The following is a 23,107-nucleotide window of genomic DNA, read 5'->3' on the forward strand; positions in this document are numbered from 1 at the left end:
GGAGCTTCCAAGGTCTTGATCGGGTCATTTGCTCTTATGGTCAGCTTGCTGATAGCTAACTTCGAGCCGCTTTTACCGTGATTAGTCACCTAGTTCCTTGCTCGTGGTCGGCCATCAGTTACAAATCGCCATTTAAGACACGAAAGTCAAACAGAAGCAAAGTCGAAAAGGCAATATATGGAAGGATGATTTTAATGTCCAGATCCTCTAGGCGTGATTGAGCATGGATAAGGGAGTCTTCTTCTCTCACTTGCACCAGCCACGGCAAAAGAAATATCTTCATTGTATAAACTTTACGGAATACTCCGTACAGGGTACAAAATTGGTGATTGTTCTCGTAAACAGGTGACTGGCGGGGAATATCGATACGGATGACGGGAACTGTGGAGGATGAGTGGGCTGAGATGAGGAGAGTGATAAATAGCAGCAAGCCTGTCGCACTACGGAGTGGTTAACTTCTAGATGAGAGATAACTACCTAGACCTCACAAGAATCCACTGGCTTGAGGAGGAAAACCGACTCTCTTCGTTCCTTATTTCGTTCCAACGTACGGAGTACGGGACGTCCTTTTCCGGGAATTCATAGTCAACTTATGTCTTACCTGGCTAAAGTACTCCATAAATATTAATAGATACATATCGAAAAAAATCAATCTTTTACTAATTCTCCATCAGGACTCCTTTCCAGACCCATGTCTTTTTGTCGAATTAACCGAGTCATCGTCGGATTTGGGCTCAGACTTGTCCGTCTCAAATCCACTGCTTACGTCTCGTGCAATCTCCACGTAGTCATACTAAAGAGATTGTCAGTATGACGAACAGCCATGTCATCTTTGTTTATGAAACTTACTGCAAACTCCCCAATTTCTGCGTCATCGACTCCCATGATCTCATCCTTTTCACTCGCGCGAAGGTGTAGACCGGGGATCAAGTTGATCAGAAATAGAATGATACAACTTCCGATGAAGGAATAGGCTGCCCCAGTCACAGAGTCTGCGAGCTGGTAAGCGAGCTGAATATAGTGCTTATTGAGCCAACCTCCATCGATGTAGGTGGCACCATCGAGCCTTGCGATATAGTCCCTGAGATCCAGTTAATGCATGAAGGGAAAGAAACTATATTTGGACGAGCCGCCGTTTCACTTACGCTGCGAATAAACCCGTGAGTAAATTTCCGACAATTCCTCCGACTCCATGAACGGCAAAAATATCCAAAGAGTCGTCAATGCGCATCAGATACTTCAATTTCGTGGCATAGTTGCATGCAGTCGCCCCGACTAACCCGAATATCACAGCCGCCCATGGCGGGACGTATCCCGATCCAGGGGTAATTGCCACAAGACCTGATATTACCCCGGAGGAGAAACCCACTGCAGAGAATTTCCCGTCCAGGCGATAATCTAAGAGGCACCATGTAACACCACCAACGGCGGCAGCCAAATTGGTCACAATGCCTGCCATTACCGCTCGCAAGTTTGCACTCAACGCAGAGCCGCAGTTAAACCCAAACCATCCGAACCACAGAAACACCGTTCCAATGACAACGTGAGTGACGTTGTGTGGACGATGATTGAAGTCGCTGGTACCTTGCCCTCGTCTCTTCCCGAGCATGAGGGAATACGCGAGGGCAGCGGCACCGGAAGCGATATGCACGGGAGTTCCACCAGCAAAATCGAGTGCTCCCATTTTATATATCCAACCAGAGGAGTTCCATGTCCAGCACGCAAGAGGATCGTATATAATTGTGGTCCAAATGAACATAAAGACGATGCATGGAGCCATTCGACCACGTTCTGCAACAGCTCCCACTGCCAATGCAACTCTAGATTATAACGCATTGTGAATATTTGAATCCTCTCCAAAACTAGCAGGCTCAACTTACGTGATTGCCGCAAACATCCCTTGGTATAAAGCAAACAGTATATCCGGGATCTTTGAGCTTTCAACGGAGGGCTGAGCAAGAACACCCTTGAAACCAAAGTTCTCAAGGTTACCGATGTAGGCTCCAGCAGAATGGGAAAACGCGAGAGAATAGCCCCAGAAAAACCACTGGAACGAGACAACTCCAAGTGACATAACGGATAGCCATATCAGCGAAAGCGCGGACTTTCTGCGAGCAAGCCCAGAATAGAAGAATCTGCGATACCATTAGGACGAGAAAATTGGACATAAACTCAAGAAATGCAGGAAAGGACATCGTACCCAACACCAGGAATCATTAGCAGTACTAAGGCTGCACATGTAATGATCCATGTAATATCACCTGCCTAAAGGAAGCAATTTATAAGTGGGTGCCGTGTTTGGACAAAGCTCACATTAACGCACGTTGTAGAACACATTGAGGTCAACTTCCATCGAGTTTCCCCCAGTAGCAATGCTCCCGTTATAGGGCACTAGCACTGTATAGTTCAAAGTGCTCAGGTCTGGCAACTCTGACATGGCTGTGGGTCTCTTTCGGTTCGTTATTGCCCGGGGGTCTTTGCAATATGCAAAAAAGTCTCTGTTATACGGCCTAGTTCGTTTCTAAGAAAGCCCGATGTCGAGAATGCATGGGAGAGACTTCGGTATGAACATGTACCAAGATTAAAAACCTTGACTGTCAAGGCCAGCGGGCACATATATACCCGGGGCTATGAGCCACATTGTCGACCTCGCTCCCGAATTCATCCTACGCCTATGGCAACTCCGCTGAATAGCAACAAAGTGGACTATTCTTATCATCAGACGATAGACAATGGGAAGATGAGACATCCATATACTCATGGAGACAGAGTGTGGGAGTGCCGGGTGTTTTCCCGGGGCAATGTTCAGCCCCGATAGTTATCGTTGTTGCGAAATAGCCTTGACGAGGAGCTTTTGTCCATTCCAACGGGAGTGGGATTTTTACCTAACTCAAAGATCTTATCAGCTCCCCGATTAGGCAGTGCTTGGCTAACAATGTTTTTCGACGGTAGCGTCTTTCTTTCAAGTGAGCTCGTGTTCTCCCAGCCTTATCTTGCGCTGTGGGTTTATCTGGAGTTGCGCTTGGGAGTTTTGCTGATGGTCAGATAGAGAAAGGCCCAGCCAATCAGGCTCAGGATGCGCGACAACCCAAGATAGCAAAGCGTGGCGACCAATCAGGACAACCATCTCCGCGAGGTATTCCGAGGAGTCATCCGTCGAGCTTCCACAGACCGCGGCGGGTTTTCTGGCAAGTTCAAAACCCGCAGCTGGGGATTTTAGGTGTCAACTCCCTGGTTCACCAATTCTGTGATGGCAGATATCACTTCTTTCGGGTCAACATTCGCCTCAAGTCGACCCGCCAGAAGCCTTGTTTCAATTTCGCTCATTCTTTTAACGAGCGTTCTTCCTCGGCACTAAAGTCAAGATGTATGTCTAGGACATACATACATGCGGACGATGCTAACATTGGAGGATTACATGTTCCACTTTGGAGGTTGCATGGAGCATAACGAGAGACAAAATAAGGAATGAGGCGATTCATTCCCCAAAGTAGTGAGAATTTGCCCACCTTGTACAGTTTATCCCGTATAAAATATAAAATCTTTTCACCGCACTCCGTATGGGGTACATAGGATCGAATTTCTCAAGGGGGCATTGTGCAATCGATATATGCCTCGTCTCGTCGAACCGACCAGTAGGTATTTTTGATTTCGTGAAATTATCGTTTAATCGTTCTCTTATTCCTGAAAAAAGGTCCTGCCTTGGTCAAACTGCTGGCTGAAATGGGTATTTCAGCCATGAGGAGTTCCAATGTAACTCCTCTGGACCTGTTAGACACGCGCTGGAGCGGGTTATTCCGTAAAGTTTCATTGGGAATAATAATTCTCAAATGTCTCAATTGTAGGCAACCAATAACCTAAGTTCGGACGAAACCTAATTGCTGTGATCATTTTGTATGCTCTGCTGAGAAATAGGGAGAAACCAATCCAACTGCTAGGGCTGTAGAAGCGTTCTAGTTAGTCAACCGTGCCAGCAATTGGGGGGGCTGTCATCATCAAACAGGATAGTTAGTCAACTATATCACTGTCTTTGTGGGATATGTTCATGGTTAAATTGCTGATTTAGGATTCAGGGGGTCTGTACTCCGTACAGAGAATGAGGTCTGTCTACACACGGAGAGTAGCGCTTCTTCTTCACACAAAGCCACGCCCACAATAGGATTCTCCAATACGGCGCGGAAAAGGCCATTCAGCAAGGTTGTGGCGGCGAACGCTGCACGCCAGGCTCGGCAGAGGCTAGTCCTGATTCAGTTGGCCTGCTCGTAGGAAAACCCAAAAACTCCACATGATCGTGGCACCTTGTAAACTAGAGGACCCCATGAACAGAGAGTCCAGACTCGCTGCCAATACATAAATGCGGCGATGACCCTGCTTCAAATCTACGGACTATGGAACGTCGGAGACATTCCCTACACGGCTCGGACTCTTCGACACCCACCGACTTCTATCCTCTCCACCCTCCATTCGTGCTCCCTGGACAGGAAGATTTCGAAGTCGATATCCGGGACGCGGATGACCAGCACGACACGCCCTTGGTCACCTCCTCGGGAGCCACTGTGAGCCAAGTGAGCTCGGGCTATCGCAACTCTCCAGTTCTCGCGCCACCTGCAATATATCCCCAATGGACGCCAGAAATCCCCAGGCACTCTCGAAGTGGTAGTGCGGGAGCTTCTGCCGCCACCTTCGAGAGACATACCCCTTCCGACATGTCTGATCGAGAGCTGAGACCGCAGCGGCCGAGTGGTCCAGCCAGAACGCCATCTAATACATATGCTCCCCCACGCAGACCTCCCCAGTTCTCTACTCATTCGAGTAGCCAGCTTTCATACTCGGCAAAACGACCTTCCCGGCGTGACCCCAATGCCCAGTACCGCGCCCAAGAAAAGGCGTATGTCCAAAGAGTAAGACAAGGACCGCCAAACGAATGGCTCAATTTTGGTTCTCAGATTCCGGGCGTGCCTGATATTGATCTGGATCTCGAAGACGAGTCGCCATCGTCCGAGCCTTTCGACAGCGACCCTTACGACGTCGAGGCGCACTTGGTACTGGAGGATGAGAACATACAACCCACTTTGGAAGAACTGCAAAACCCAAAAATCCGGGAAAAATTGGAATGGCACTCTATGTTGGCATCCGTCTTAAAGGGAGACGTCGTTAAGCAGGAGAAGCGGCGACTATTTGGGACTGGCGAGCCTAAAAGCCTAACTGATATTAACGATGAAATCTGGCTTGGAATTCGGGCAAGGTCCTGCGGCCGGCTAGAAGCACTGCAGAAAAAGATCATCGAACACGAGAGGGCTCAAGTAGGCCCTATCCTAGAAGAAATTATTTCGTTCAAGATCAAAGGCGAAACGGAAATCGGTAAACCTCCCGTGAAACAGGTGGAAGGTATTGTTGCAAAGATCGAGAAAGTCGAAAGCCTGTACTCAGTCATGCGCGAGCTCAAGGCTCACCATAAGCGTGCTGACTCTGAGGAGTTTACCGCGAGCTGCGATGCCATCATCTCATGGCATAATACGACGCAGCTTATTAACACTCAGTTTGCTATCCTTCAACGATGGGTCGGCAATGAGGAATTAAATTTTAATTTACCTATCACCAAGCCTTCCCATGCTGCTGATCTCGCAGATGAAGGGTCTTTCCTTGATCGTATCATGAAGGAGGATGGCTTAAAATCTTTGCAGGGAGACGGCAATGTGGTGGATGGAAACGGCCAGACTAGAAAAAACAGTATGTTGGATGGGATTGGCGAAGTTATCAAGAAAGCAAAGGCCACCCTGATTGAGAACTCCGAAGCATTTGTGGAGCGACACCTGCCTCCATACATCGAAGAATTGCTCATCTTGATTAGTTTTCCTTCTCGCCTCATCGTGGAAGTCATTCGTGTTCGGCTTTCCTATGCCAAGAAAATGAAGGACCCTGGACAGCAGTCTCCTATGTTGCTTGACCAGATGATTGCACAATTTCAGATTTTAATGAAAATTGCTGTTGAAATTAAGCAGCGATACCTTGTTATCTCTGAACCGGAGCCTGGATGGGAGCTTCCTCCATGTTTTGAGGAGAGTTTTGATACTGTTGTTGTTGACGCGTTGAAATACTACTTTAAGCTCTTGAATTGGAAGCTGAGCGCGAACAAGAATACTTTCAAAGAAGCGGAAATTTTGGAGCAGGAATGGGACTTTTCCAACGAGATTGGCCGCCAGTTTGAGGGAGGGGATATCGAAGTTGCTGAACAATTTAGGTATGTCAGCTGACCCCTTGGATCCATATCGATCAAAGCTAAAGCAGGTTTTTAAGCACCCTAACTGCGAAGGCTCTTCAGCGATTGATGCTTCATTTTGAGCGGGAACTTCTCGGTAAACCGGAAGGGGATGCCGTTGAATCAGAAAAGCGCTATAAGCAAATTTTGGACTCCGTCCGAGTACGCCAACGAAAACTATTCCGATTTTCCCGATTCCTTCGTGAACGGTTTGAGAATGCAACCGAGTTCCACCTAAAGGATGATATCGTAGAGACTTTTTCGGAGGCTCTACTGGCATCAGGCCATTTCCTTGTTACGTCGCTCGATTCTGTCGGGCAGAAGGGTGTGTCTCTGATTGCATCACCTTCTTTATATGGGCGTCCCAAAGATATTCAATCAATCCTTGGAACTTCATTCCGTGCTGAAGATGTCCCAGAGGATCCGTCAAACCCATATATCCTTGTCATTCGTCCTGAGAAACCTTTCCCTTGGAGCGGGAAGAGGATGGAAGTCGACCTTTTGGAGCATCCAACGGACGTGCGATTGGGCAAGTTGCGTTTAGTGGCTGATGGCTCTCAAAAGCGTCTCCAAAGTGCCCGGGCCGAGCTCACTCGACTAACAGGCTTGGAATTCGACGTCACAGTGGAACAGCGGGCGAATTTGGGTCGAGTAAATGTCGAATTGAACAAGATTAAGAAAACCGCATGGAAGCTTTCAAATACGATCATTGATAGCGTGGAAATCATTCGAAAACAAAATCAGGGAGCCGGCAATCAGGAACTGATTCAGTCCTGCTTTGCTTTCGCCACTGAGTTCGGCAAAAGATCTTTGATGTACTTGGAGCCTACCCGTCGGTCAATGAATCACGGTAAACTAGTAAGACTGGGGGTTGATTGGGTTGCGTTTGTTTGTGACGACTGTGACGCTGCAGATCGAAGGACCTTCAAATGGGCTGTTGCAGCTCTCGAGTTTGCCATGGCCATAACGCATGGACATAGCATTCTCTCATTGAGCGATGAAGACTACCAGTTGTTACGTGCCAAAGTTGCAGGCTGCATGTCAACGCTGATATCACACTTTGATATTATGGGAGCACGGTCGACTCTAGCTGCGAAAGCGGAAAAATTACAGCTTCTATCCGGGAAACTGGACCTCAGCAAGGCCATGGACGATGCTGAGGCGGAGCAGGCTGTACACGAACAGCGATACTTGCGTGTAGCGGAGTTGGAACAGGCAAGGGCGGAATTGGACAGTAAGAGGCGGCCGCTGGGCAGAGTCCTAGAAGGTGTGAATGAAGCGGATCGATCTCTCACAGTGCTTTCTTCGTCGGCCACGAACGTCACCCTCCGGTGGCAGCAAGGCCAATTTATTGGCGGAGGTACCTCCGGTTCAGTCTACGCTGCTATCGATCTCGATACAAGTTATTTGATGGCTGTGAAAGAAATTAAACTTCAAGAGCCGTCTGTTATTCCTGGTGTCGCCCAACAGATTCGGGACGAGATGGCTGTTCTTGAGGTTCTTGACCATCCTAACATTGTTTCCTATCGCGGTATTGAGGTTCATCGTGATAAGGTTTATATATTCATGGAATACTGCTCTGGTGGATCTATGGCCACGCTCCTTGAACATGGCCGAATTGAGGATGAAACCGTTATCATGGTTTATGCACTTCAAATGTTGGAGGGTCTTGCTTATCTGCACCAAGCGGGAATTGTCCACCGGGACATCAAACCTGCTAACATTCTCCTGGACCATAATGGGGTCATTAAATATGTTGATTTCGGGGCGGCCATGATAATTGCCCGCCAAGGCAAGACTCTAGCTGCTATGGATCAATATGGAGGAAATCACAAAGATGCTACGAAAGAGCCCCACGCCCAACGCAAGAATCAAAAATCTGTCACGGGCACTCCTATGTATATGTCTCCGGAACTCGTCCGTGGAGAGGTTGGGCATGCAGGGGGCCGGCATGGCTCCATGGACATATGGTCTCTCGGCTGCGTCATTCTAGAGATGGCCACCGGGTTACGTCCATGGGCGGGTATCGACAATGAATGGGCGATCATGTACAAGATTGCACAAGGAAATCAGCCTCATCTTCCGACCCCAGACCAATTAAGCGAGCTGGGCATCGATTTTATTAAACGTTGTTTTGAGCTTGATCCCGCCAAGAGGCCCAGCGCGGTAGAACTGTTGCAGCATGAATGGATTGTTACCATTCGACGCCAGGTTGTTGCTGAGCCGCCAACCCCAAGCAGCGAGGTTGCAAATAGCCAGACGTCTAGTTCGACGAGCAGCAGACAAAATTCAAGCATGTTTTGATTTAGATCCTTGTTTGATGTTGCTACCCGTTATATACCTCTTTGGGGAAGATTTACTATCAGATCTTTGACTCTCGGTACTCCACTTGCTCAGCACAAAATATCCCATGAGCGAAATTATATTTTTGTTTGCTATTTTATACCACAAAAATGCAGCCAAATACTCCATATCCCTCTTCCCTCATTCCTCTTCAATTCCGCATCCGTGTATATGCCTTTTGCTTTTCCGACGATTGTTCCTATCTATCTTTAAACTGGGTCATCTTTATTTGCTAGTCACGGTACATTGCGTTCCATTTCTTGATATTCCATGACTTTTTAATATTTGCATGTGTATAATCCGTACGCGGAGCTCTCTGTTTTTCTTTAGCACAATGCGCTGATGGGACTTTAACAATGCACACTTCTCTGTGACCATTGTATGGCAACTGACCACTGCATTGATATCCATTTGTCCTTTTTCGGGTTCTAGATATAACATTTGACATGACAGATATGAATGTAAAGAAGTTTGAAGTGTGACTTATATCTACATTTTTGGTGGTATTGTACAGAAATGCCCGGGAGCCAAAGCTAAAGCTGCACAATGAGAGATTTCAGCCTAATTTTGAAGAACTGACCAAAGCTTATTAACCATGTAAGAGAATAAAATCCAAGTTAGAAGGTTTTATGAAAGACTATATGTGGTGCTTTCAATAAGCAATAGAGCTAAGAGTGGAAAAATGAGACACAAACGGGGGTCCAGCGTACTCAACAATGCAGGAAAGAAGGAACACCAATTCCCCAAGCAATTATTTACCTGCAAGTAAAACAAAAAGGCATGATCAACTGAGATTGAACATCAACCGGGAACGAATAAGTCAGATCAAAAAAAAACCAGAGGCCAGTGGATTGACTGAAAAGAAACGACATGGATATCATCAAGGGAAACAAAGTGTTAGAGAAAATGATCTTCTCGCACATAGATGTGGTAGAGCTGGTGCACCACTGGATATGTAAACTGCACCTTACTTGCTTCAGCAACAAAAGAGAGGGGGAAAAGAAAAAAAAAAAAAAAGAAAGAACTCCATGTTCGCCCCTTTTAAAATTGGTCCCTCCAAGTAAGACATTCCTAGCATAAATCATGAAACGCTGCCACATAATTCTTCGATATTTAACCCAATTGCGCTTTGAACGCCAGGCATAAAGGTCTTCAGCGAAATTCCATGGCGCCGAAACACCCGCGATTATCAACATGCTCAAGCTCGAGTTGCTGATACCTGTACATTTCAAAACATTGTTAGCGGTGTTCATTTACAGGACCCATGGTAGATCTCACTTTTCACTCTTCGCATGGAAGTAGATACCGCTAACGGTACCCTTGGACTGATTAAAGCAAATATAATAGAATCCTTCAAAACTTGCACCGTTTATGGTTTTGACACGATGATCGGGGACCAGGAAGTATTCCTTCCACCTCATGAAGATATGCTCTCTCTGCGCAAAGTTCATATCTGTAAAATCGGGCTTCCTAGCCATTTTAGAGACAGAGCGCCATGCAGGGAAACGATCCCAATGCTGCAGGTCAGTTTTATCCGTCGCACCCCATGATGGGTTCCGCGTTTGGAACTTATGCTTTGTGCCTATTAGTTCGCCTTCAAAGTACGTCGTGAGCGTAGGATGGTCTTCGGTAAGGCCTAGTGTGCGATTGAAAATTAGTGAAAGAGCGCGTGGGAGTAAGACGAAGCTAGACTAGTAATTCATCAAACGCACCTTGGATGCGGAGATAGCCACAAAGAAAGGACTCCTCCATGTTGACGTTTTTGATTTCTACATCCACATTGTACTTTTGACGGTCCGACTGCTGCGTCCCAACGAACTTGCTACCTGCTCTAAGGTACGAACAGGGGTGATCGGGAAGCAACTGAGAGCGAAGTGAGTAAATATGTCCTTCTAGCTTCTGAAACAATTCATTCAAGGTAGTCCTACCCTGACGTTGGAAAAATCATGACTGAGTGAAGTCATATACGAAGGTGTAGCCACGGTTGAAGATCCGGCCGGGGAGAGCGGTGGTTCATCCTTGATTGACTGGGTGGATACGGACGTTGTAGGACTTGAAGCTTCGTGTTCACCGTCCGATCGGGCGTCTTTATTGTCAGTGGAAGAGGAGTCTTGTAGAGTAATAGGCGTGTCCAGCTCTGGCCGCAACTCTGACGTCGCAATTAGACCCGGAACATCGTATGCATCATGCGCGAGCGGGTTGATTTCTGTAGGCGTATTCCGGCCGTCGGCTCGATCGACAATGTCTGGAGGGCAGGTTCCTCGCGCAGAGAGCGCATCCAGGGAGAGCGAGGCTAAATGTGGAGAGGTGACGCTCGGGGTCGGCATGGGAGGCAATCAACCAGCTGCTATTCAAGCGAGGCACGAGGACATCAAGTATGGCGGAAAGGAACCACAGTTAGAAGTGAAAGAGAAAGAAAGATGATGAAATTCAATTCAAAGTAAAGAAGTAGACCATTGTGCGATTCATGTGGTTATTCAGGCCGTAATGCTGGGAAGAGGCGAGTTCGGCGAGCTGAGCGCGGCAGTTCAATGATGGTCTTGGATTGCCTTTGGTTGAACGGGGGAAGCTCACTAACTTCTAGTTGGCCCACGTACGCTAAAAAAAGTAAGGCGGTCATGCGATGATTGCGGGGAAACCATCAAACCTAACCCTGTCATGAAGATTATTGCTTCGGCTTGCAGAAGTCCAAGAGTAGACCTGGATGAAGATAATGCATCTAATGGGGCAAAAAGATTGCAAATACTACAGCTCAACTGTGATTTGTGCCATGCTGGTTCACAAGTCGGACCCTACACCTGCTTGTTACATGCTAATATGTGCTGCTTGACATGGAATGGAAGACCAGACCTCCTTTTTGTGTGCTCAAAAACCCCTGACAACTCCAGGAAACCCATATTCTTGCAAATTATCCATACCCATGAACAAATACCATTTTGCCACCCTCATAATCTTCTTCATGTATTTAAATGGGTTTGATCTATCAACCATGGTTAAATTGTGGGAATACTGAAATAACATTGCGAAATGGCCACACTCACCTTGAAATGCAAAGAGATCAAGGAGAAGATAAAAGCTTTCAGATCTTGGACGAGATAGTAAAATACCCGTAGACCTTCTGGATCCGCAGACTCGGTCACGTCGACAAGAGATCCTATCTTTGCTGTCTATTTGTGAAGGGTTGTCAGTCTGCTTTCGCGCAGCATTGATAGAGGCTGGCTACTGTACCTCAAACGAGATATGCTCATTCCCAAGCTTGATCTCTAATTCCTGGCGCCCGTCCTTATTTTTCTGTGGCCACTTCGAATCATCTTCCCTGATGATGTTTTGTTAACAGACATACACTCGCCCATGCAGATTCGTCTCTGCGTACTTCATTATCTCACTCTCCTTGATAATCCGTTTAAGCTCTGCAATCATAAGAGAGCTCACGCACACTGCAAAAAGAGAAAGTGATAAGAGCTCAGTTTCACACCCCAGACCACGAAAGGAACTTTGGTAGTCTCACTTTCTTTACGGATCAACGAGTCATTTCGATAATTCGAGTTATTCGCATAGCGTACCGCGGCACTGCGACCGTCGCCGAGAGTGCGAAAGTCGAATTCTGATCGCTGTCAGCTGCTAAGAACGATAGAAAGACCTAGTGATGCGGATTTCTCACCTAGAAACTCATGCCCAAACCGCCCAGAATGCCCTGAGCTTGACGGGGAAGTCAGCAGCTGGGGAGATCTGGGCATCTGTAGGGTCACATCTTACTAGTAACGAAGGTAGAAAGGCTCGCTCTGATTGTTTAGGTTCGACATCCTGCCTGATTTTCCAGACGCAAGAGAAAATGCAGCGCTTCGAGATTGTTCGTCATATTCCCCCAGTCGGGCTTCGATGGGAGATGGATAGCTTCTTGCTTAGTCATCCGCACCGCGAGTCTGGCTGATAACAGCGCTCGTCAATACTGGCCAGGTGTGCAGCAACGACACTCGGATCAATACCCCTTGATCGCAATTGTCTTACGGATACGCAAATGGTGCTCTCAATGCCGAGAGAATTATATTTATTACCACAACGCTTCTCTTAATCTACAAAATAGTCCAGTTTACAACGTTGTTCAGTAGGCGATATATTCGAGGAACCGGTTCTCATCACGGCTGACGACCCTCCGTCCCTCCCCCGGACCACATCACCAAGAGACACTTCCCCGCGCGTGTGGACGTCAATATGGCGTTATACCTTGAAAATGCGTACAGCCTGGTGCACCAGGACAATTCCGCCGACCAGCCCACATTGCAGGAGCTGAAGACGCAGTTGGAGAAGGGGACAGACGAGTCGAAGATGGAGACTATGAGGCGGATTTTGACAATAATGCTCAACGGTGATCCGATGCCCCAGTTGCTCATGCATATTATCCGCTTTGTCATGCCTTCAAAAAGCAAGCCTCTGAAGAAGCTCCTTTATTTCTATTACGAGATATGCCCGAAACTCGATAGCAATGGAAAGTTGAAGCAGGAGATGATTTTGGTCTGGTGAGTAAAATGCTCCGGTTCCGAGTATCGTTGGCTGATGAAATGTAGCAATGGCATCCGCAATGACCTCCAACACCCCAATGAATATGTCCGAGGAAATACTCTTCGATTCCTTTGCAAATTACGGGAGCCCGAGCTACTAGAGCCTTTACTCTCTTCGGCGCGACTATGCCTGGACTATCGACATGCGTATGTGCGAAAAAGCGCTGTTTGGGCTATTGCATCAATATTCCAGCATTCCGAATCTCTTATTCCCGACGCTCCAGACCTCATCTACACCTTCCTCGAAGAAGAAAGCGACCCAGCTTGCAAGCGAAACGCTTTCGCTGCTCTGCTTACCATCAGCCATCAAAAGGCTCTTGAGTATCTCAATAAGACGCTTGATAGTATACCAAATGCCGATGAGCTGCTTCAGCTCGTAGAACTGGAATTTATCAGGAAGGATGCTGTGCAGAATACGCAGAACAAGGTTAATATTTCCTCCACCCGACGAGGACATGGATGAGAACTAATTTATTATAGGCCAAGTACCTTCGTTTAATATTTGATCTCCTTGATGCTGGCGATAGCACTGTTGTGTATGAAGCAGCTACCTCTCTAACAGCTCTTACATCGAACCCAGTGGCAGTTAAGGCGGCTGCTGCCAAGTTGATTGAACTGAGTATAAAAGAACCAGACAATAACGTCAAATTGATCGTTCTTGACAGAGTGGACCAACTACGGATCCGCAATGAAGGAGTTTTAGAGGATCTTACCATGGAAATTTTACGAGTTTTGTCGAGCCCCGATATTGACGTCCGACGGAAAGCTTTGGGGATTGCGTTAGAAATGGTATCGAGTAAGAATGTTGAAGAGATCGTCCTGCTTCTAAAGAAGGAGCTCGCGAAGACCGTTGACGAGCAGTACGAGAAGGTAAGAGAGGGTTCTCTAATTACCTCGTTCCAGGCTAATCCAAGCGATAGAATAACGAATATCGACAATTGTTGATCCAATCTATTCATCAATGTGCCATCAAATTTTCAGAAATTGCAGCAAGTGTCGTTGACCTTCTTATGGACTTCATTGTTGATTTCAACAATAACTCTGCAGTTGACGTTATCACGTTTGTAAAGGAAGTGGTGGAGAAGTTCCCTCAACTCCGTCAATCTATCTTAGAGCGCTTAGTGTCGACACTGGGCGAAGTAAGAGCTGGAAGGGTTTATCGCGGAGTTCTATGGGTTGTCGGCGAATACTCTCTTGAGCAGAACGATATTAGAGAAGCCTGGAAAAGGATTAGAACTAGCTTGGGAGAGATTCCGATCTTGGCCTCGGAGCAGAGGCTGTTGGACGAGGACTCGGATGAAACCGCAGAGAACAATGAGCAGCTTAATGGTCACCCGAAACCATCATCCGGCCCGAAGGTTTTAGCGGATGGTACTTATGCACAGGAAACAGCCCTGACGAGCCAATCTGCGGCAGCGGCTAAACTGGAAGCTATCAAGGCTGCTCGGAAACCTCCACTTCGCCAACTCATACTTGATGGCGACTACTATCTTGCGACAGTGCTTTCTTCCACATTGGCTAAATTGGTGATGCGTCATTCCGAGGTCTCACAGGATGTTGCCCGAACCAACGCTCTTCGCGCAGAGGCGATGTTGATCATGATCTCCGTGATTCGTGTTGGACAATCTCAATTCGTCAAAGCTCACATCGATGAGGACTCGGTCGATCGTATCATGTCGTGTGTTCGGTCTCTGGCGGAATTTACAGAACGGAAAGAACTTGAGACCACGTTCTTGGAAGATACACGACAAGCGTTCCGTGCAATGGTTCAAGTAGAAGAGAAAAAACGGGCCACCAAGGAAGCCGTTGAAAAGGCGAAGGCAGCGGTACAGGTCGACGATGCGATCCACATCAGACAATTCGCAAAGAGATCTGGGGGTGACGAAGGTGATGAAATTGAATTGGACTTGGCCAAGGCTACTGGTGGCGATTCGACTGTCGAGGATATTTCTTCGAAGTTGAGTAAAGTTGTCCAACTGACTGGTTATTCCGACGCAGTTTATGCTGAGGCCTATGTCAATGTCCATCAGTTTGATATTGTATTGGATGTCTTGCTCGTCAACCAGACGACGGAAACTTTACAAAACCTATCCGTCGAATTTGCAACACTTGGTGACTTGAAAGTTGTCGAGCGGCCCACGACACAAAACCTGGGTCCGCATGATTTCTTGAATGTTCAGGCTACCATCAAGGTCTCATCCACAGATACGGGTGTCATCTTTGGTAATGTTGTTTATGATGGGCCTAGTTCGACCGAGTCCCACGTTGTTATTCTCAATGACATCAAGGCAGACATCATGGACTATATCCAGCCCGGGAGCTGTACAGAAACTCAGTTCCGAAGCATGTGGACTGAGTTCGAGTGGGAAAACAAGGTTAATGTCCATTCGAAGGGCAAGAGTCTAAGAGGCTTCCTACAACAAATCATGGAACGCACCAACATGAGCTGTTTAACTCCGGAGGCTTCGCTTGAAGGGGATTGCCAATTCTTAAGTGCAAATCTCTACGCAAAGAGTATCTTTGGTAAGCTAGCATCCTGTTGCCATTTTCAAGTCCATCTACTAATCGCTATCCTTCTAGGCGAGGATGCTCTTGCAAATGTAAGCATTGAGAAAGAAGGTGAAGAAGGCCCGATTACGGGCTTCGTGAGAATACGAAGCCGATCTCAAGGTTTGGCATTAAGTTTAGGGTCCTTGAAGGGATTAAAGGCGAACGCGTAGATATCACTTGAGGCGTGCTTTTGACATTCGATACTAGTTTAAATGGCGGAGTTGCATATTTTTCTCTTTGAATGCTTTTCTTTTACTCTTCAATATGTAACAACTTCTTTTATTCCCAGTTCCAGGTTGTGTCCATGGATCGCCTTAAAAAATGAAGGGAGCAGCTGACCATCCAACTGGTTCCAAGGCACAGAGCTTTTGCCTCTTCAAAATTCTCCGTAGATTTTTGGACGGAGTCCGTATTAGCAATCAGTTGCCCAGACATCCGGGACTGGCAGCAACCAAAAAGAAACAGCCTTTGATTGATCCAGCATGCTATGGCCAGGGGTAACTATGTGCAGGCACAGTGAGTGGAGGCTCGGTTCGTTCTTTCAGTTTCAGCCGAGCTACAGGCAACTGAGTGACATAACATATGGTCAGCGATTTCGCTGCGTCAACATTGACATGTGAAACCAAATATCACTCACTAACCGTCTCCTGACCTAAGGACCTTTTACACTCTTCCTATATTACCTGAGTCTGCTCTCCTACCCCAGGAACCACAGTTGCCATCAACATTCCAGGGCTCCAATTCGGAACTTCGGGATCAGACCCACCCGCCCGCTTTCGGCTCCTGGATCCTTTCAGCCCCAGGCGGCACTGATACGCCTTCAGAAACCTTTTAATCGGCTCTTCTGGAAAGCTGCAGACTGGAAGGGAGGAGAATCCCGGCTCCTAGGATAACTACTGAGCTAGTCTTTCCCCCCAGGATGGTGTAGTACCAAGTCGACAAGACAATGACGCTCAGTAGTTTGCTTGATTGCGATCGCTCGCCAGATGGATACTCGTCGTCTGAAGAGGAACAGCTGCAGCGTGTGGATATAGGGAAAGATTCTGTCCTTGCTGTTGGACCGAAAACATTGTTGATTTTGACCGCTAAGTCTCTTGTCATCGCTGGCATGTCTCCCACCTTTTGGACATGGCGCATTTATGCGCTGTCAGCATTTGCTGTATGGGGCTAATCGAATTACAGATGAAAACGCGAAGAAAAAGGATTCCCGTAGCTGCTGTTCCCCATATTGGTGCTGTATGCTTACAACTGCCTTTGTCCTTCTCTCCTTGACTTTTATAGCCGCTAACTTGCCTTCTCTCTGTAGCTGGGAAATTGCAAAGACTATCTATTCCGTATTTTAACGTCTTATGGGCGGACGTATCCCACGAGTACATCACCATAAAATATGCAGAATCAACCTCAAACGACGATGTCTCAGTTGCGTCAGTGTACTACCCAGTTGATCCGGCGCACAAATCGAAAACTAAACAATGGCTCGAGGAGCTTATGAACGCGGCTTACGGGAAGGCACAGCGCGAAAAGAAAGTCAAAGTGCTTATAAATCCGTTCGGCGGGAAAGGTCGAGCTCAAAAGCTGTATTCCAGGGAGGTTGAGCCTGTATTCGCAGCAGCACAATGCGAGGTTGATGTTGAAATAACTACTCATCAGGGTCATGCGGTAGAGATTGCACAGAATATTGACCTTCAAGCGTATGATGTGATTGCGCCTGCATCTGGTGATGGTGTTGCCTACGAAGTTTTTAACGGGTTGGGTAAAAGAGCTGATGCTGGCGAAGCACTCCGCAGTCTTGCGGTAGCCCATATTCCATGTGGATCCGGAAATGCAATGAGCTGGAATCTTTACGGTACGGGTTCTCCGAGCATGGCTGCACTTTGTATCGTTAAGGGTTTGAGAACGCCCTTAGATCTCGTCTCCATCACACAAGGAGATAGAAGAACGCTGTCGTTTCTGTCGCAGTCATTTGGTATAATTGCTGAGAGCGACCTTGGAACGGACCATATCCGATGGATGGGTAGCGCTCGCTTCACATATGGATTTCTAGTTCGGCTTTTTGGGAAAACAGTGTATCCGTGTGACCTTGCTGTCAAAGTTGAAATTGGCGATAAAGACGACATCAAGGATCATTATCGAGCCGGGTTGGAACAAAAGTCTTCTCATTCACCCCGAGGTTCTAAATCTGAAACCGTTGGACTCCCGCCTCTCCGGCACGGTACGGTCGCTGATCCCCTCCCTGACGATTGGGAGCTTATCACGCACGACAAAATGGGTAACTTTTATGCTGGAAACATGGGATATATGGCACCAGATGCCAATTTCTTCCCAACTGCGCTACCAAATGATGGGATGCTCGATTTGATAACAATTCGCGGCGATATTTCTCGGCTAACTGCGCTTCAGATGCTTATGGCTGTTGAAAATGGTACGCTGTTTGACATGCCTGAAGTACACGTCCAGAAGGTTTCCGGCTATAGGATTATTCCCCGGGAAAGGGAGGATGGCTATATTAGTATCGATGGGGAGAAAGTGCCATTTGAGCCTTTTCAAGCGGAAGTCCATAAAGGACTCGGGACCGCTATTTCGAAATCCGGCCACAGGTACCAAACACCGGAAATCCGGTGATTTTCCGCTGCCTTCTTTGAAGATGATACAGGAATCCGCCCCCGACGATTCACAAAATCCTGTGGCACCGATACTATGTTCGTGGAGCTATCCGTTTTATTTCCATCAGCATTCCTTTTCTGCCTTGGCTTGATGGCATATTGGAGGGTGCTGGCGTCAAGAGATTCAGATTTTGTACTTTTATTCCGTTGGTTTCTCCTTTCAAAATCTCCGCCCAAGTCTTCCACCTTTCCTTGGCAGAGCCCTTTCTAAGCTCTTTTCCCTGATTGTCCGAGACCCATCATGGTGGTTCCATTGTGTTGTTGTTGGACGCTGTCACGACGTGTTAGAAATAAATTTCTATTCTTACATTTTTCAGGCCTTTTGATGCCTCCTAGCTGGGATAATGGCGTTTTCCCAGCGCCCAGCAGGTGCATGTACATTACTGCAAGGCAGGGACGAATTTCTTCGACGGATTTCAGCCTGATCGCTGGATGATGTGGCTTCTGTTAACCTCCTGGCACCCGGATATGAGATATTAAGGGCCAGAAACACATAGCATTGTATGTAGGAATAATATATTCCTTTCTAAGGAGAAATAGCCTAGTTTAAATGCTTTAGATAGTCGCGGTTTTGCTTGTTCGAATTCTCAAATAAGTACGGAATAGAGCATGTCTAATCCTCTATCCCTCCCCACCCTTCCTCATCCTCGTCAGAATCTTCTATCCCTTTGAACTCTTTCACACCCCATATCACTAATCGGCTATCTTCAAGAGTCTCCGCCGCCCTCTTCCGAACTGTCTTGTTTGGACTCTTCTCCTTTAAACGCTCAATAGGTCGAAGTATCAGCTCCATTGGTACCCCATCCTTCAGTTTTGTTCTCGGCAAATCCCCTTCAGCGACATCGGCATTCTCATCATCCTCAACGGCATCGGTGGCGCATTTTTCAAGCTCATCGAGCCAAATGTCCATAATATGATAGCGAATGCCGTCCGGACCTTTTGGCATGGCTGAGGAGTCCGACTGCTTGCTGTTAAAATTGATGGGACACAGTGGGCTTTCTTCAAGCAGGTCGAGGTAAGTTTCTAAATCAGCCCAATTATCCACTTGTTCTTCGTCATCGTCCGTTCTTTTTCTCTTTTTGCTGTTTTTGCTATTGATTTTCTCCTCCTTTCCCGTGGTCTTCTGAATCCCTTGTTTTCTAGCTTTGAGGCCCTTTTTAATGAATATCTCAAAGGCAACACCCACATAACAACGTATTAAATACAGGTACTTGTCTAGTCTGAGTCGGTCCAGGGAATGGAAGTCTCTCGACATCGTTATCCAAAATGCACGGAGGAAAGGTTGTAGAATTTGCCCAGGTAGACTGGGTACGAGTGTGTATGAGAGTGAACGGGAGAGAGATTGCTGGTTTAGAGGTCGATCGCAATGGTACATACCTGTTTGTTATACAATCAGTAGTGGTCGCAATATCTTTACTGCATCTTTGAAGCATAAGGCGAAGACTGAACCATGCAAAAGGTATATCTAACATACAAAAGAATAAGCCCTTCCATATCTTTAAAAGATCAATCAACTGTAAATCGCGGCGGCTTTTCAGGAATAATGTTAACGAGTCGAGGGCTTTCTCGCGGGTCCGTCGATCTGAGACGCAGTTAGACGTGAGCCAATCTAGCTAAAACAAAGCTAGAGCACAATAAGAACGATGACAAGCTTACCACTCGACGTGAGTTCCCTTAAAAACGGAGACTGCTGTACGTCTGTCATATTGAACTAGCTCCTAGGCGAGACCGGATGCACCGGCGAAAGCGCTTGCAATCGGTGCTTTTGTGGACAGGAAAAATTGAGAAGACCTAGGATATTAAGTACATCAAAGTTCCGCTCTAAACAGTGAGAAATATTTCTATATTCTCTGGATATATAGCAGTAACTATGGCCGTGACCTTGCCTCAAAAATTTTGGTGCCATTCGCGATAGGTGACGGTCTTAACAGCCGAAGTTTGCATTGTTTGTGTGGTTTGTGCGGTTTGTATCATGAACTTGAGTTGCTTGCAAAAATTCCCGGTCACCACAACACCGCGCGATGACGGGCTATGATACTTTTGCTATTATTGTAGCTTCACAGAAAGAAGAAAGAAAATAGGCACCGCGATATACACTTTGGCTAATATTAAACACTTGTTGTAGAATCGAAAGTCACAGACATAGTACAAACTCAGGACATTATCGGAACAGAGCGCAAAATCATAATAGGCATGGCCGGCGAGCTTCAAATCAACCGTAACGCCCGGCACACCACGCTTAAATACCTGATGGAATGACAGACAAAGTGGGAACAGGGCCCTCGTGAATTAGGTGATATAGGGTATAATTGCACAATGGAACAGATCATTAAACAGGATTAGGCGCAAAGGGAAACAAGCAGGAAAGGTAGATCATTACAAGGTGGCATTTGGTGCCGAGGAAAAAAAGCCGTAATAAACTTCAAGCACCGGGCGCCTTGTATGCGTTGTGACGGCCAATTTCAACTGCAAGAGGTTGGGAAAAAAGGACATGGTGATTCGCGGATACGGAGCTATCGCGAGGCGAGACTGAGAGGGTGTTGAAAATCGGAGGCAGCATGGTACACTAATTAAGAAGAGCGCTGTAGGACGAGTGCATTCACGAGATGGCCTTCTTTCCATCCCTGGGAAAGTAGCGTTTCGTTCTCTTTCAATATCTTGCCCAAGTATGCGATTCGAAGTCTGTGCTGGCCCGTGAGCTAAACAGAAACCAAAGATTTAGCATCGACACTCTTGACATGACTACCCAAGATCAGATGCAGATACATACCGCTGCCCCGCTCTGTATCTTTCGCACTAGGACGCCGACCGATTGATCTTTGCCAATCTCAATAGTCAAGTCAGGACCACCTCGATCGCTAAGTCTTGCACAGACTTTGATCATATCTCTCTCATTTCTCTTCCCCTTTTCTTCGCGTTTGTCTTCAATATCTTCCTCTAGCTCGTCGTCCGAGTCGATATCCATTGCCAGCTTGGTATTTGTAACCTCGTCGTCAGCTTCACCGCTTCGCATGTCTTCCTCTCCGCCTCTCGCATCGACAATGTTTGAAGGATCTGAAACGATAACTTGAGGAAGTCGATACAATGCTCCATTTTCGTCATAACAGCCATCACAAAGGTCACCTGTCGGGACAGTCACCCCAGCAGCATCAATAATGCTCTGTGCTGTAGGTAAATCACCACTTCTCATGAGCGAGATTGCTAGTTTCAATGCCGCCCATACTTCCGGTCTCCCGGTCACTCGGGTGTCAAAAAATTCTCGACGTTCGCGATCTATCTGAGGTTTCGACCATGCGCGACGCTTGCTGCGCCAGACATGGAGGCGGATCGGTTGGTTATAGTGTTCGCTCAGAGCAACAGCCTGGTGGCGACGGCGAGTCGAATGTGGCGGACGAGAGGTAGAGGCATTGGAGCGAGAGCGAGATAGAGACCGGCTCAAGCCTGGGGGGTTTGGACCAGCTCCTTCAGTAGCGGGATTGGTGCCTTGAAAGGATTCGGCGTGCTGGCCTTGGTCGGCATGAGCAGCATGCGGGAAGCCAGAAGGGTCTCGCGACAAGCAGCAGCCCTGGATGGAAGAAATCATGGATTAGCAACGAGCAAGACAGACCAACACATTGATCACCCGCAACAATGTCCGTGAAAATGCGCCTATCGTCCCGGTACCCGATGCTGGAGGGGCTCTAAACTCTAGACTCGGGGACACATCTCATAAAACCGCCCTCCATTTTGATGGAAGAAGAATCAAAGTCCATCCATCGCTTTAAAATAATGGAATAGGCACACAATACACTCTCAAAACATTTCCCCTCACTCCAGGGTTCCCAACATCTGTCAAGTTGATCAAACAACCCACTTACCATGGCTCATGATGCAAATCAATGGTCTATCTGTCCCAGAACCTTCTCCACAGACTGTAACAGGCTATCACGAGAGGATGGGGAGGAAGGATGCAAGAAGGAGAGAGCAAAAAGTGGGCTGAAGACGCCTCTCCAAGTGAAATGTTCTTGATGATTTGGGTTTCACTGGTCTCCTCAGAACTGGAAGTTTGGGACTCCATCGCCGAGACCATGCGCAACATACCGACACTAACAACTGACAGCTGAGAGTGTGGAGAACATTGAACAGTAATCAAGTAACTAACAAGTTAACTAGTTTAGTTAGCTGCCGTGTCTGCTGTGGTGAGTTGCTCTGTAACTAATGCTCCGCAGCTACCATTGAAATTAATTCCCACCATGAGGGCTGGATGTTTGTGATTACTCCGTACATGTAGCCCTGTATGGAGCGACCCTTTACTCTGTACATCTGTCTGTTTGGAGTAGTCAGTTAACTAGCAAGTTCTCCAAGAATTTTTCTAGCTTGATGCAGTGCATCACTTGCAATTCAACACCATTCTGTTGGTCTCCTTAACAACAACTATTGGTTTTTCCCTGTGGCATTTGGTAGGGGAGGCAACTACCTGTGAGGAAACCAAATACAAAGCCTCTCAGTACATACATACACGGAGTACGGAGTATATAAATACGTATTGTTCGCAAGGAATGATCTGCGCTAGCTGGCCTCCGTACGGAGTACTCCGTAGACTATTAGTTAAGTGGTAACTATGGAGTACATCCTGAATGTACAGTACTTTGGTCGTTTAAACCCCCCATCTTACTCAATAGATCCAGTGTATTTAGCTATGGAATTACAGAGCTGCAACTGCTTCATTGGGATAAGTCACGACAGTTGGTCTG

At 47.1% G+C, this 23,107-nt stretch overlaps 8 protein-coding genes across 8 annotated transcripts; 3 read left to right on the top strand and 5 right to left on the bottom strand.

Moving 5' to 3' along the window:
- Nucleotides 1-670: 670 nt before the first annotated feature.
- Nucleotides 671-2,437, bottom strand: CIMG_06930 (ammonium transporter; the record flags this gene model as incomplete). Its single annotated transcript, XM_001243033.2, has 6 exons — nucleotides 671-793; nucleotides 850-1,081; nucleotides 1,146-1,820; nucleotides 1,881-2,135; nucleotides 2,201-2,265; nucleotides 2,324-2,437. The coding sequence occupies 6 exons, from the start codon at nucleotides 2,435-2,437 to the stop codon at nucleotides 671-673; spliced, it is 1,464 nt and encodes a 487-aa protein (XP_001243034.2).
- A 1,880-nt stretch (nucleotides 2,438-4,317) lies between these two features.
- CIMG_06932 (STE/STE11/SSK protein kinase) lies at nucleotides 4,318-9,090 on the top strand. Its single transcript, XM_001243035.2, has 2 exons — nucleotides 4,318-6,241; nucleotides 6,298-9,090. The coding sequence occupies exons 1-2, from the start codon at nucleotides 4,389-4,391 to the stop codon at nucleotides 8,561-8,563; spliced, it is 4,119 nt and encodes a 1,372-aa protein (XP_001243036.1). The 5' UTR covers nucleotides 4,318-4,388; the 3' UTR covers nucleotides 8,564-9,090.
- Nucleotides 9,091-9,313: 223 nt separating this feature from the next.
- CIMG_06933 (vesicle-mediated transporter Vid24) lies at nucleotides 9,314-11,121 on the bottom strand. The gene is made up of 4 exons (XM_001243036.2): nucleotides 10,531-11,121; nucleotides 10,315-10,465; nucleotides 9,881-10,238; nucleotides 9,314-9,821 (listed from the first exon to the last, which is right to left on the bottom strand). The coding sequence occupies exons 1-4, from the start codon at nucleotides 10,927-10,929 to the stop codon at nucleotides 9,755-9,757; spliced, it is 975 nt and encodes a 324-aa protein (XP_001243037.2). The 5' UTR covers nucleotides 10,930-11,121; the 3' UTR covers nucleotides 9,314-9,754.
- Nucleotides 11,122-11,339: 218 nt separating this feature from the next.
- Nucleotides 11,340-12,444, bottom strand: CIMG_06934 (mago nashi protein). Its single transcript, XM_001243037.2, has 7 exons — nucleotides 12,359-12,444; nucleotides 12,264-12,301; nucleotides 12,111-12,206; nucleotides 11,976-12,039; nucleotides 11,831-11,918; nucleotides 11,644-11,769; nucleotides 11,340-11,582 (listed from the first exon to the last, which is right to left on the bottom strand). The coding sequence occupies exons 1-7, from the start codon at nucleotides 12,403-12,405 to the stop codon at nucleotides 11,568-11,570; spliced, it is 474 nt and encodes a 157-aa protein (XP_001243038.2). The 5' UTR covers nucleotides 12,406-12,444; the 3' UTR covers nucleotides 11,340-11,567.
- Nucleotides 12,445-12,814: 370 nt separating this feature from the next.
- CIMG_06935 (coatomer beta subunit) lies at nucleotides 12,815-15,881 on the top strand (the record flags this gene model as incomplete). The annotated part of the gene is made up of 5 exons (XM_001243038.1): nucleotides 12,815-13,119; nucleotides 13,168-13,588; nucleotides 13,642-14,031; nucleotides 14,082-15,684; nucleotides 15,742-15,881. The coding sequence occupies 5 exons, from the start codon at nucleotides 12,815-12,817 to the stop codon at nucleotides 15,879-15,881; spliced, it is 2,859 nt and encodes a 952-aa protein (XP_001243039.1).
- Nucleotides 15,882-16,165: 284 nt separating this feature from the next.
- CIMG_06936 (sphingosine kinase) lies at nucleotides 16,166-18,911 on the top strand. The gene is made up of 3 exons (XM_001243039.2): nucleotides 16,166-16,296; nucleotides 16,369-16,947; nucleotides 17,018-18,911. The coding sequence occupies exons 2-3, from the start codon at nucleotides 16,851-16,853 to the stop codon at nucleotides 18,331-18,333; spliced, it is 1,413 nt and encodes a 470-aa protein (XP_001243040.2). The 5' UTR covers nucleotides 16,166-16,296; nucleotides 16,369-16,850; the 3' UTR covers nucleotides 18,334-18,911.
- Nucleotides 18,876-20,251, bottom strand: CIMG_06937 (ribosomal RNA processing protein). The gene is made up of 3 exons (XM_001243040.2): nucleotides 20,031-20,251; nucleotides 19,849-19,956; nucleotides 18,876-19,751 (listed from the first exon to the last, which is right to left on the bottom strand). The coding sequence occupies exons 1-3, from the start codon at nucleotides 20,077-20,079 to the stop codon at nucleotides 18,988-18,990; spliced, it is 921 nt and encodes a 306-aa protein (XP_001243041.1). The 5' UTR covers nucleotides 20,080-20,251; the 3' UTR covers nucleotides 18,876-18,987.
- Nucleotides 20,252-20,459: 208 nt separating this feature from the next.
- On the bottom strand, nucleotides 20,460-22,334 carry CIMG_06938 (ubiquitin domain-containing protein). Its single transcript, XM_001243041.2, has 3 exons — nucleotides 22,232-22,334; nucleotides 21,145-21,939; nucleotides 20,460-21,073 (listed from the first exon to the last, which is right to left on the bottom strand). Exons 1-3 carry the CDS (start codon nucleotides 22,232-22,234, stop codon nucleotides 20,945-20,947), a joined length of 927 nt encoding a protein of 308 aa, XP_001243042.1. The 5' UTR covers nucleotides 22,235-22,334; the 3' UTR covers nucleotides 20,460-20,944.
- Between the last annotated feature and the right edge of the window lie 773 nt (nucleotides 22,335-23,107).

This window comes from Coccidioides immitis, assembly GCF_000149335.2.
Source record: "Coccidioides immitis RS genomic scaffold supercont3.2, whole genome shotgun sequence".
Classification (NCBI taxonomy): domain Eukaryota; kingdom Fungi; phylum Ascomycota; class Eurotiomycetes; order Onygenales; family Onygenaceae; genus Coccidioides; species Coccidioides immitis.